General features: G+C 41.8%; 1 protein-coding gene across 1 annotated transcript in view; it reads right to left on the reverse strand.

Annotated features, from left to right (window-relative positions):
* Positions 1-275: 275 nt before the first annotated feature.
* The window catches only part of hibch (3-hydroxyisobutyryl-CoA hydrolase), a 38,500-nt gene continuing 25,548 nt past the window's right edge, over positions 276-13,227 (reverse strand). Inside the window, exons 8-14 of the mRNA XM_056289704.1 lie at positions 9,910-10,055; positions 8,832-8,918; positions 8,500-8,558; positions 7,106-7,187; positions 3,408-3,527; positions 2,520-2,553; positions 276-1,921 (exon numbers count right to left, since the gene is read on the reverse strand). Coding sequence (XP_056145679.1) covers positions 1,806-1,921; positions 2,520-2,553; positions 3,408-3,527; positions 7,106-7,187; positions 8,500-8,558; positions 8,832-8,918; positions 9,910-10,055 — 644 coding nt within the window. The 3' untranslated portion in view covers positions 276-1,805. The remainder of the gene's footprint in view (positions 1,922-2,519; positions 2,554-3,407; positions 3,528-7,105; positions 7,188-8,499; positions 8,559-8,831; positions 8,919-9,909; positions 10,056-13,227) is intronic.

Below are 13,227 nucleotides of genomic sequence, written 5' to 3' on the forward strand. Positions count from 1 at the left end.
TCCTAACCAACAGTATGCATTAAAATGAGTGAGTACAAAAGCTTTTATGATTTAGATATTTGCAGAAAATCTATTGTCTTATATGTGTCAGTGACAAAAGGACCTTTACAGTATTTGTATGCAAATCTTCAGGAATGTGACCTTAAGCAGTCATAGTTTGTCCTGTTCAACCACAAGTTGTTGTCCACCAAGAAATCTTAACTAAATGTGTAAATTAAGAAACAAAATGGGAAAGGTACAGCATATAAGTGCAAAAATAAAAGCATATAATTTTTTAACAACTCTCTTTATTGAGGGTTAACTCAGGATGCAGCCTAACCAGATTCTGTAGGTCTCACAAATTCTAAAGAAATACACACTTTGAGCAAAAAGGCATTCCCAATGGGTTTCTTACAGCAACAATGAACAAGCATTTGTCAAAAGTCACATTATGCCAAACAAAAAGATAAAATATGATGCCGCAATATGCAGGTTTTAGAAATGGCTGTCGAATTCCAAATTAGGTTTTGAAAATGCAGTGGCTCCCACTTGAAACAACCTTTATTTAGACAAATTAATGGGATTAAACAATGATAATTACTTCCATATCTATCATTTACCTCAGGAGTGTAAATGAGGTCATTGAGCCAGGTGTAATCCATCCCCAATACACGGAAAACACAAGAGGTACCTTTTGTCCAACGTACATTTAGAAAATTGCAAGATATTCAGAAAAAAAACCCTAGAGGGTCACGAATCAGTGATAAAAATGACAACAACAAAAAAACACCATTGAAAGGGCACTTACTGCAGAAATAGAGGTGATAATGAATCTTTTCACATCAACAGTCATCCACAGGAAACACTATAAGGCACTCAGAGGTGAGATCACCCCCCCATGTCTATGGGTCAATGTGATGCTGCAGAGTGGCTAACCTCTGAGTCACTGACCATTTGACTTGCATCAGAAAAGAGCTGCAGAACACTCAAGATGGAGATAACTTATGTAGAAAGAGGCTCCACTTCCCATGAGGATGTTTGCACTATGAACACATTTTCTATGTATGACCTACAGGGCATCTGTAACTGAGTCTGTCACAGAGTAAACCATTTTCCATTTCTGGCTGTGACCAGATATAATTTCCTTTTCCTCGACTGCATTCGAACAGCTTAAAAAATCCTTATTGAGACATTCAATTGATGAGAGAATGTTAAACCCGACAGTCTCATTGTCGTTAATAGCTTAAAATTAAAACCTATTCTATAATCAAACAATATATTTTTAACAGCATATAATACATAATAACACCGCAAAAATATCTATCTTAAGTTCCTTAATATAGAACTGAGTCTTCAAATGTATTTATTCTTTCTAAAATATGTGAATACGTTCGCAGGGTGGATTTTCTTTAGCAGGCAAACTGGCTTATTTCAAGAGAATGAATAAAGTGTAGTTTCCTTTATACTATATTTTACCAGCTTCTTCTACCTTTCTTTAAAATAATGATGCCGTTTCGGTTCCTGAAACAACCGTGCATTTGACATTTTTGAAAGTATAATTCTCTACAAACCAGTAGAATGTTTCACTTGTTTTAAGAAAGAAATTTATTTGTTAGATGTAATAAATTGACTAGTCAATATGGAAATTTCCATCCAAACACACCCTGTGTCTTCTTCACAACTACTGTTCCTTTGGAGTTGGATCCTTGTTTACAACTGACCGTTAATGGATAGATATGATGACAGGAAGTTGACCGGGATGATCCCATTCTGAAAAGGCTTAGTGGTGAGACTCGAGTGGAAGGCTGCTTCTAGTGACCAGGACCTCAGAAGCGCAGATCTTTCTCTCCCATTGAGGAGAAGCAATCATTCACACTCTGCTCCGATACCTCTTCAATTGATGATGGATTCCACTTGGGACTCTGGTCCTTATCAATCAACACTGGTGATGCACAAAGAGATTGGAAACATTATTTCAACAACTGCATGTCAGATGCGAGAAGCGCTGCAGAGCCTCTACACGTAAGGTTAGGTTGGGCACCATTTTTGGTGCAATGCAGATAGACAATATGACAGCAGCTTTTTCAGATCAGAAATGTATTTTGTCATTGTACTCTAGTTTATCATTACCCTACATCCCACCATTATTTTGCATCACCATTCAAATACCCTGCTCCAAGGGCAGCATTGTTCAATCTGCCAACATTAAAACAATCATCATCCTTGGAGAACAACTACACTTTGTGTTTTAAAATCCCCAGTAAAAGTTTGGTGGTTTCTGACTGCATTTTGTTTGCTAAAACTACAGATACAGTTAGCAAGCGATAGCTGAATTTAATGATACGTAATAGAAGGAGAACCATCTACTTATCTGCTGTTTGATTAAACCCATATTTGCTTTCAGTTCTAACATGGATTCAAGTGTGACCTTTGCTACGGTAAATGTCATTTTCCAATTAGAATGTGAAAGATCCATTATGACACTTATTTTTGAAGGAAAAAAACTCCAAAACAAAACAATGAAAAGTCAGACAACCTACCAGCTCTTACACCCTCATAGAAGTCACAGCCCCTCTGCAAACAACAGAAACAAGAAAACCCATGACACGACGTCCTCTCCTAGCAGGTTTTGACTTAGCAAGGGACATTTCTAATCATACAGTCATATACATCAATGGAGGAAATGCTCAAAAGGTTATGTAACTTCTGGAAATAAATGTAGGCTAATATGTCAAGGAACAAATAGTATATGAGCAATGGTGTAGCTGACAAAAACAAATTTGTTCTTGCAATTGATTTCAGTATATTTTGCAGTGTTACAGTTTTAGCTCCTAATCCCAAAGAAGGTTTTACTATCCCTCCTAAACCTGTTTTACTTTATTAGGGGTGTTGAAGTGAGAGAATGGAAGGCAAAAGAGTGGATGACATTTTATGATATTTTCTTAACAGGGTAAGCCTGCCACTTAGTTATGCCCCCCCCTTTTTTCTCCCTAATTGTACTTTGCCAATTACCGTATTTTCAGAGCTGTCCCATTCGCTGCTCCACCCCCTCTGCCGATCTGGGGAGGGCTGCAGACTACCACATGTATCCTGTGATGCATGTGGAGTCGCCAGCCACTTCTTTTCACCTGACAGTGAGGAGTTTTGCCAGGGGGATGTAGCGATGGGAGGATCACGCTATTCCCTCCAGTTCCCCTTCCCCCCTGAACAGGCGTTCCGACTGACCAGAGGAGATGCTAGTGCAGTGACCAGGACACATACCCACATCCGGCTTCCCACCCGCAGACACAGCCAATTGTGTTTGTAAGGACACCCGACCAAGCTGGAGGTAACAAGGGGATTCGAACAGGTGATCCCTGTGTTGGTAGGCAATGAAGTAGACCGCTATGCTACCCTGACACCCAGGCCCTAGTTCTGTTGATTTTTACCATGCAGGCTTGACTTAGACGGTACTCCATAACCAAAACGTCCTGCAGACTCAGAGATGCGCCTTTCTCAAGCTGTTTGTGTGTGATCTTCAGCGACATGGGAGACATTTTCAACAGGATCTGGCGAGGGGGAGATAGGATGTTTTGTTATTTTATTTTTTACATCCTATAAAAGTGTGGATCTTTACATACACACACACACACACACACACACACACACAGATATATATATATATCTTCCATCTCATCCTCCAAGTCATGTCAGAATGCAACTCTATGCAGTGAGCATGCTGTAAAATAAGTAATGCACAACCCAACAACAAGTACTGTATTGTGTCAACAAAGACAGACAGTGTCTCCATCATGTATTGTCATGCATTTTTAATGGCCTTGGCAGATAGCGGTTCAGCTGAAATTTGATTCTGTACAGTAAACTTCTTGTGGCCATGTGATCATACCGTCACAAAGAGAGTCGGCACCAGCCCTAATGTAATATTCCACAGCTACAGAGGATACCTGCGATATGTGTGGGTTAAAAGCAGCTAATCTTGAATGTTTTCATATAAACGAATGCCCATTTCATTACTACTTATCACCAGCTATGGTAAAACAATAATGATTCAGCTCACTCTCAGTTCATGAAAGTCTTTGCTTCTGAAAGTGTTTGAATTTTTAAAAAACTGTGTCGGTCTGACCCTTCCTGTGAAAAAATCTCAAGCTGCGCGTAGAAACAGACACCTCTGACGTCACTGATTCTGCAACATGTGAATCACAATCTTGACGTTTTACACCTAAATAAATATCCGCTAAGATACTATCTTTTGTTGAAGGAGGTAAGACAGTTGTGATTCAGCCTATCACCCCAATGATGAAAGCCTTTAACTGGCGACATTCATGGAAAAAAATACCAAACTTTCAAGTGGACCAACAAGACAGCAGCTCTGCTTGGTCCAACAAAAATCAGGAATCAGGAACACTTTGTCGGAAACGAAATGCTGTTTCCCCCAGCCCACAGCAGTGCAGCACAAAGACAAAAACAGATCCAAAAACTACAAGAACTACAAGAACACACATATCCAAACTAAAACATGTATACAAACTAAACAAAAAAAAAATCACTGTCCAAGGGAATGAACGCCAGCCAAGCATGACTGATGGAACTGCCGGTCTGCATGGGCTAGCAGTTAGCTTAGCCTGCCCTGCTTCCGCGACCCGTCAGACTGCCCTCGGTGTTTCCTCCTCAGGCGCAGCTCCAGGCAGGGGCCATGGTCCCTGGGCCCACCAGACAAAGCAGACCAAGCCCTCCCAGCCAATCCAGCACCAGCTCTCCCAGCCATCAAACGAAGACAAAACGTAGACGCAGATGGGAACAAAGACACTGCATGGACGGTACTGGGTGAGGCTGCCACAAATGTGAATTCGCACCACCATCTTCCCACACCGGTACTGGGTGAGGCCGCTGCAAACGTGAATTTGCACCGCCATCTTCCCACACCAGAAGCGGGCTTCCACTTGAATAGTATATTAACACAAGATAGTAACTGACATTTAATTATCTAGCAAGCAGTGATTGGCCCACCAGAGAGGATCTCACCAGAAAGGATAAGGTGGAACTTCCTTTCTGGTGGACCAATCAGAGAGAAGCATTAAAGATGGTTAACTCGCGAAATATGGTCATCAAATGGATAGACAAAATCTGTTGAGATTGTCACTTTAACGACACATTGATGCACATGGTTATAACAATGGCACAGTGGTGCAGTGGTTAGTGCGGTCGCCTCACAGCAAGAAGGTCCTGGGTTCGAGCCCCGGGGTAGTCCAACCTTGGGGGTTGTCCCAGGTCGTCCTCTGTGTGGAGTTTGCATGTTCTCCCTGTGTGTGCATGGGTTTCCTCCCACAGTGCAAAGACACGTAGGTCAGGCGAATTGGCCATACTAAATTGTCGCTAGGTGTGAATGTGTGTGTGTGTGTGTGTGGGCCCTGTGATGGACTGGCGGCCTGTCCAGGGTGTCTCCCCACCTGCCGCCCAATGACTGCTGGGATAGGCTCCAGCAACCCCATGACCCTGAGCAGGCTAAGCGGTTTGGATAATGGAATGGATGGATGGTTATAACAACAGAACTCACAACTGTCAAGGGATATCTGTCTCAGGAATATCTGCATCTATATTTATTTATAATTAAAATTAACTATATTTTAGTTTAAAATGCCTTGAAGATAAAATTTTGAATTTTTCTCTGTTAATAAATAGCTGTTTAATCCATCTGGTACATGTAGTCAGGTTAAATTATACGAACTGGCATCTTTATCATGGTTGGACACACTTTCCATACACTGTTGTTGAAATTTTCAACGATTAATATTAACACTCCTGCAGTGCCTAAAACGTTCCTACTCAAGCAGGAAAAAGTGTTGCAATATGGTGATGATGTGACGATGCTTGTATTGGACATGTAATATACCAATTCTACAATCAATATCACAATAGAACACTGTTCCCATTTAGTTTGATGTAGTTCACTAGATATTAGATTGCCTGTGTTAACTTTGGTCTGAGCATTCCTTTTTTTTTTTGGATGGCAAATGTGCACTGCTGAGCTGATTGCACACAAGCAACAAGGGTTGCGCCACCTTGTCTGTAGTTCTCACAGTCATAGAAAGAAACAGATCAGGGAAATCCCAGATTTCAGCTTTAAAAACTCACAGACTATGCACCTTGGCCTCCACAGTCTAGCACAGGTTGTAATAAAGTAACTATCCCTCATAAGCAAACATTATTAAGTGCTGGCATTAACTGCGTCCCCATCCCAAACTGGACTTTGAGCAGTCAGTAGAAGAAAAAAAAATGAAAAAGGGGTAGGGGGAGAGCAGAAACTGAGGACATGTGCACCATTTGCTGAGGCTGTTTATTGTCTTTCATGCATCTAATCTGATTTGACCAGTTAGGTTTAAATAAGTCAGTCAGAGGAACTATGCAAAACAAATCATATTTGTGAAGGCAGACAATTAAATAACAATATTGTGATACTCAATTTCTCCCTGAAAGATGCAGACTTAACTCAAGAAAAGCGGCCCTGGAGTTAGTATGGATATATAATATATAGCTCAAAACAGGGGTCATGTTTGCCACTGTGGGGGGAGCTGAGCCAGGGTTGTCCTGCTGAAGCGTATAACCTCCATACTCACTGTTCACCCTGCTGCCCCGAAACGTATGAAGGGACTGAGCAAGTTGATAGAATAAAGCAAAGCCGCACAAATAGCCCGGCTAAGCTAAGTCCTCCTAAATCTCAGTGGACGGACATTTGTCAGTACCTTCCAACCAGCTAACAAGACAGAAGCCTAACCTCATTAAGTGCTTAAACTGATGCAATTACTAATTAATCTATTGCTAAAGCCGAACGATTCCCTGGATGGCTTCCAGTGCTCTCAGCTATCTTTTCTGCTGGTAGGAAATGTAAAGACGTATACTAGACCTCATAAATGGTCCTTGAAATGGTTTCCATGACCACTGACACAGAAGGTATATATTCAAAAGACTGCTCAAGGTCCTATCGTCCCTCTTCCATTTGTGTACACAATGTGCTGTGCTTTTAGATGGGTTTTCAAAGAACCACTAAAACAGATAACCAATTTATTTATATTTACTGGAGTGGACAAATGAAACATGCATTATTTCCATCCACATGTCAATGGCCTACCTCTGCCTGTTTCTTAGCAAAAGATGAGGCATCTGTCTTCAGGTTGTGTAGAATGCCCTCCACACTGTTTGAGGTGAACAACCTTAAGGCAAAAAGAGGCCAAAGCGTGTTAGCAATTCACTATGGTGAGCAAATAGAACTGAGCTCAATTAAACTTACACCTATTAAACAACTGGATCTTCTAAATTAAATAAATGAATACTTTGAAAGGATCAAATATCCTTTTTTGATGGACAGGTAGCAGGATGGCCTGGTGGTTAGACTGTAACTGGAATATCACGGGTTTTATTCCCATAAGAAGCCATGTGTCCTCTCGATTTGTCCTAGCTGACTTTAACTGTTCACTCACTGTGTGTCACTCTAGATGAGGAAGTCAGCTGTGCCTTCACTGCAGATAAAACAACTGAATATTCAATGTGGTAACTCTTAAAGAAAAAGCACAAAACTTTCCCAAAATGGAAAAAGCTTTTTGTTGAACTCTTTTTTTTTTAGCCATGCGAGATGGCTAACATACTGTAATGTACTTACATGCACAGACAGACAGACAGCCAGCAAGACTGACAGACAGCAAACCTTTGATTTATGACGGCAAGGTCTTACTGTAAAAACCCTGCGAGGGTGCTTGCTACATTTTGTCAAAGTCTCTCCTTTCTGACCTATACCTGCTTATTTCTACCCATCTATCCTGGCACTACTGCTGGGTACTGGGAAAGCATTGTTTAACATTTGCTATTAACCAAAGGTGGGCTGGGGGTTTGCTGAGTCTACCCCCCCCCCAACACACACACACACACACACACACACACACACACACACACACACACACACACACACACACACACGCACACACACACAAACCCGAGAGCTGTCTAGTAAAATTAGTCTTCCATTGCTGGCAACCAAATCAAAACTCCTGATTTCTGGAGTTTTTTTTGCAATGCCCAAGAAATGTTTGTGCTTTACAAATATGTTTAATAATTATTATTTCGGTTCAAAAACAATATCATCATTGTCATCATTAAGCTTATTTTCTTGTAAATAGGTTTCTTCTTCTTGTTTCTCCCTGTTAAAGGTTTTTTTAGGGAGTTGTTCCTTATCCAATGCGAGGGTCTAAGGACAGGCTGTTGTGTTGCTGTAAAGCCCCTTAAGGCAAATTTGTAATCTGTGATATTGGGCTACACAAATAAAATTGACTTGACTTGATTTATTGTGATTATAATTATTGAGAATGTTAGTCATCCACTATCCCCACCACAGTTCCCCAATTTTCATTTCTCTACACTTCAGTTGTTTTGTCAGTACTTTGTGCTCGAGTCTACAGTAACTTTAAGTCAAACAACTCTCTCTAAGTGGATATTAGACACTTGCCACAACAACCGAGAGTTGAGGTCTACCTGTCAATATCAGCTATGTGCTGGTCCAAGACAAAGGGTTTCTCAGCATCCAGGCTACTCTGTGGGCGAAAGGGAAAAAAACAACAACAACAAAAAAAAAAGCTCAGCAGCATACCCAAAAACTGGTGCAGTGATTATGGCATGTACGAATGATGGAACAGATACTATAGTTTGTTTTTTACTGGGTAAGGCTGTTTCTATACATCTTTATATATATTCCATTTAGATATCCATGTGTACATTGGCTAACACAATAACCTGAGTTACCATTAACAGACTGAATCGTGCTCTTTATCAATTCTGTGGTTGTGAGGGAAAGCCTGCTTTCATACCTGTTTCTGATAGGATTCTAGCACTCTGGAGAGGGCTTCAGCAGAAGGAGCCTTCAAATTTACCAGCTCATTCTCCAAGGCTGAAATCTATGGCAGAAGAAAGGAAATTAACAATAGAATTTAAAATAGAATTCCAGTCCATAAGTAACACATTTTCCAAAGGAAAAAAACCCTCTTTTGAACCCAGGTAATTACAATTAATAAATTTACTTGCTGGCCGGATATTCCCATTCTGAAAATATAGTTGCCTATATGAGAGTATTATACCCATTCCTGGTGTCTTGAATTGGATTTTTGTTGATCACGTGGCTTTTATTCAGTTGTTTTCAGTTGCTGATATGTTTTACATTATGTGTTACTAAATGTTTTTCTCTATGTTTTTATTTTTTGTCTCCATTCCAAATATTGTAAAAGAAAAAAATCTCTATATTGCACTATTTTATAATTTTTTGATGCACAAAATTATATCCACCACCCCACCCATTTCCTGTGACTCGCCTGTCCTGGTTGTGATCCAATTTGAGCTCCAAACACCCACTGTTCTGACCTTACTCTAAGAGTAAAGCGAACCAGGACAAACAGCTACTGCCTTTGGGCCAGCAAGCCAACGTCGGCACCTGTAAATATTAGTCAGATACCCAGTGACTCAGCATCCGGCTCTCCAGCGGTGCTATGGCCTCCCTCCCTCCTACTTCTGCCCTTGTCCTTGCAGAAGCATATTTCTGATATTACATCATATGCTTTTAGTGTGGCTAGGCTTATGAAAAAGCTAAATTGCAGTGTGTGTGTGTGTTTACACTAGGACCAGTTCCTTACCAATTTTTATTTAACCTCGAAAGGACTGTTGACTATGTATGCTCTATTTTAGTGCTGCACTCCTTCACATGCAACTAATTACACACATTTACACTTGACCACAACAGTCATCAACTTTGGAGAGGATTTGGGGGTTAAGTCCCAAGTTCAATGGTGCTTACATAACTGGTGTTACAATACAGAACATTTGTCATTTACTTTCCTGAATAAGAAGAGCAGGGGGCGAGGTGGTCATACAGCTCTATGTGTCAACTTCCTTTACCTTCTGTGACTCCACAAAGTGACTGGCGACACCAGCCCTCTGCACATCGCGACCTTTGAGACGGAAGCCAGTTAGGGCTAGAAACAGGCCCAGCTTCCCTTGGAGCCTTGGAAGGAAGTAGCCACCTCCAACATCAGGGAACAACCCTGTCAAAATGAAACACAGACCATTGTAATCAGACATATTCTCACAAAAATGATTTCAGTACACATAAGTGTGGAGGAAACATAACTTCATAGAGAAGGTATTGCAAGTACTTTGTTACACTACCACTTGTCCCCACTCAAAACAACTGCTAACGGGCATCCGGATTCGCCGGTTCGAATCCCTGTGTTACCTCCGGCTTGGTCGGGCATCCCTACAGACACAATTAGCCGTGTCTGCGGGCGGAAAGCCGGATGTGGGTATGTGTCCTGGTTGCTGCACTAGCGCCTCCTCTGGTTGGTCGGGGTGCCTGTTCGGGGGGAGAGGGGGAACTGGGGGGAACAGCGTGATCCTCCCATGTACTACGTCCCCCTGGCGAAACTCCTCACTGTCAGGTGAAAAGAAGCAGCTGGCGACTCCACGTGCATTGGCGGAGGCTAGTGGTAGTCTGAAGCCCTCCCCGGCTCAGCAGAGGGGGTGAAGCAGCGACTGGGATGGCTCGGAAGAGTGGGGTAATTGGCCAAGTACATTTGGGAGAAAAAGGGGTAAAAATCGAAAGAAAAAAAAAAACAACTGCTAATGAAACAATTTTGTGAGTCCATCACCAAGAACCCAGTGATGTTTCTTAAAAATATAATTAGGGGAAATTACAACCCAATCAGTGACTATTTATATGATAATTCAAATGACAGCTCGGTAAAACACCTACTGTGGCATTATGTTGCTGACAGTCTATGAGGAGTACAAATATTTACTTAATATTTCCCCCCTAGATTACTCTTCCTGTCAGTGTGCATCTCTGGGCTCCAGTGACTTACGTAATTCCCCATTTCCAATAGGTTACGAAAGACACTAGTCTGTCTCCTACACAAACAGCAGCATGCTGTTTAGTGTAAAACCTGGTTTGAGGCTTACAAGCTTTTGAGAGAAATCTCACTACAATCATACCATGTCCCTAATCTGCATGCAATTTAGTAAATATTTTCAATGATGTTTTGTTGTTTCAACTGAAAAGGATTTTGGCAGCCCGACAGTAATGAGGAAGCCCGCACTCCTATTGGTCGTCAATGGTTTTGGCTTCCATTGCGTGACGGTGGGTGAGAAGGCATGAGGGGGCTTGGCGGTGGGGGATGGTGAGAGGGGGTGGGTCATGGGCCGAACGGGGAAGTTGAATGGAGATCTGTAGCAGGCTAAGGGATTAGATGATCTGACCTGATTCAATGGCTGAAAATGTAATATCATAAATGCGGCAGATTACGAGTGCTGTTCAAGGCAGCGGCAGGACCGGGTTAAACCTCTTAATCCAAACGCTGAGGGGGTTAACCGCACACAATTTGTGTGTGTGTGTTTCTGTGTTAAGTGGGGGATGTGTGCAGGTGTACATATATGTGTGAGAGAATGAGAGAAAGATTTGGGTGTGTGTGTGTCCAGTTTTATACACAGTTTAACAACATTTAACTGTTAACTTATTTTTAGTGAACACCAATTTATTACTCAGGGGATAAGGGGGGGGTCCATTTGAATTAATGAACAAATATAAATATTTTTTGAGCATTTCATCACTCTTTATCAGCAATGGCAATACATGTGCACCGATAGGTTAACTGAATCAGTTATGAAGCCACAAAATAACAAGGAAAAATGCCGCAGAGATATTTTTCCCTCTCCAAACATACTCACAGGTGTCCCTACTTTGATTTTGTGATTTTCATTGATTATTGTTAGGCTACCGTTTATTGATTTGACAGCCAGCTTTGAACTTGTGTGAAGTATTGTTTTTTATCGGACTGTGTTTTGCTCTGTTTGATAGAGACTCCAACTCTTTGATTTTGAACTTTACACAAGGCCACAAATCTCTCATTCTCTCACTCACTCACTCTCTCTCTCTCTCTCTCTCTCTCTCTCTCGCTCTCTCTCTCCCTCTCTCTCTCTCTCACACACACACAGACACACACACAAAATGACAATAGGATATGATATGTCGGAAAGTGGAAAGTGTTGGAAAGTTGGAAAGCCTGTGATGGCCTGGCGGCCTGTCCACGGTGTCTACCTGCCTGCCGCCCAATGACCGCTGGGATAGACTCCAGCGTCCCTGCGACCCTGAGAGCAGGGTAAGCAGTTTGAATAATGGATGGATGGATTTTGGAAACTCTCATATCGTCACCTTCTTAAAATAATGGCCTAAGTCATATTTTCAAGTTTTTCAAAAAACAGAATAAACTGAAACAAATATAGAATATATGATATTTCTTAATCATTTCACACAATAAGGTTATGACAATATATGACATCATATATTGTTATAACCTTTTTGTGTGAAATGATTAAGAAATATCATATATTCTATATGTCATATATTGTCATAACCTTTTTGTGCATCTGCACAAAAACCCCTACAAAAACCCCTACAGACACAATTGGCCGTGTCTGCGGGTGGGAAGCCGGATGTGGGTATGCGTCCTGGTCACTGCACTAGTGCCTTCTCTGGTTGGCTGGGGTGCCTGTTCAGGGGGGAGGGGGAACTGGGGGGAATAGCGTGATCCTCCCACGCACTACATCCCCCTGGTGAAACTCCTCACTGTCAGGTGAAAAGAAGCAGCTGGTGACTCCACATGTATTGGAGGAGGCATGTGGTAGTCTGCAGCCCTCCCCGGATTGGCAGAGGGGGTGGAGCAGTGAACGGGACGACTCAGAAGAGTGAGGTAATTGGCCAAATACAATTGGGGGGGGAAATACCCCCCCAAAAAAAGAAGGCAGATGGGATTTTCTTTGCATTGCTTTCTTCATACCTGGGTAGCAGCTGATTGAAACCTCAGTCAAGCATTTTACTGAAGCTGCATAAGATGCTTCAGTAGAAATAACAGGAAATAGAAGGGGCTGAGGATGCTTGGTGGGGCTTGGGGGGGACGAATCCACAAGGCCAGTGATCCAGTCTGAGGATAACACATGGTGTTGAGAATGCGGAGGCTATTATCTTAAGCTTCTTGCACCCTTCTCAGATTCATCCCATGTGATGGTCATCATTACAATGATGACTGGCTATTTAGAGGCAACTTAAATGAAATCACCTGTTCTGAACAGGTGATATATATACACAAGGCCATAGCCAACCCCTTATTTTAACTGTAAACATTTTTAGCCAGGGGATTTGGGGGGGGGGCATCATAACAGACT

Source organism: Lampris incognitus, chromosome 11 (assembly GCF_029633865.1).
Source record: "Lampris incognitus isolate fLamInc1 chromosome 11, fLamInc1.hap2, whole genome shotgun sequence".
NCBI lineage: Eukaryota > Metazoa > Chordata > Actinopteri > Lampriformes > Lampridae > Lampris > Lampris incognitus.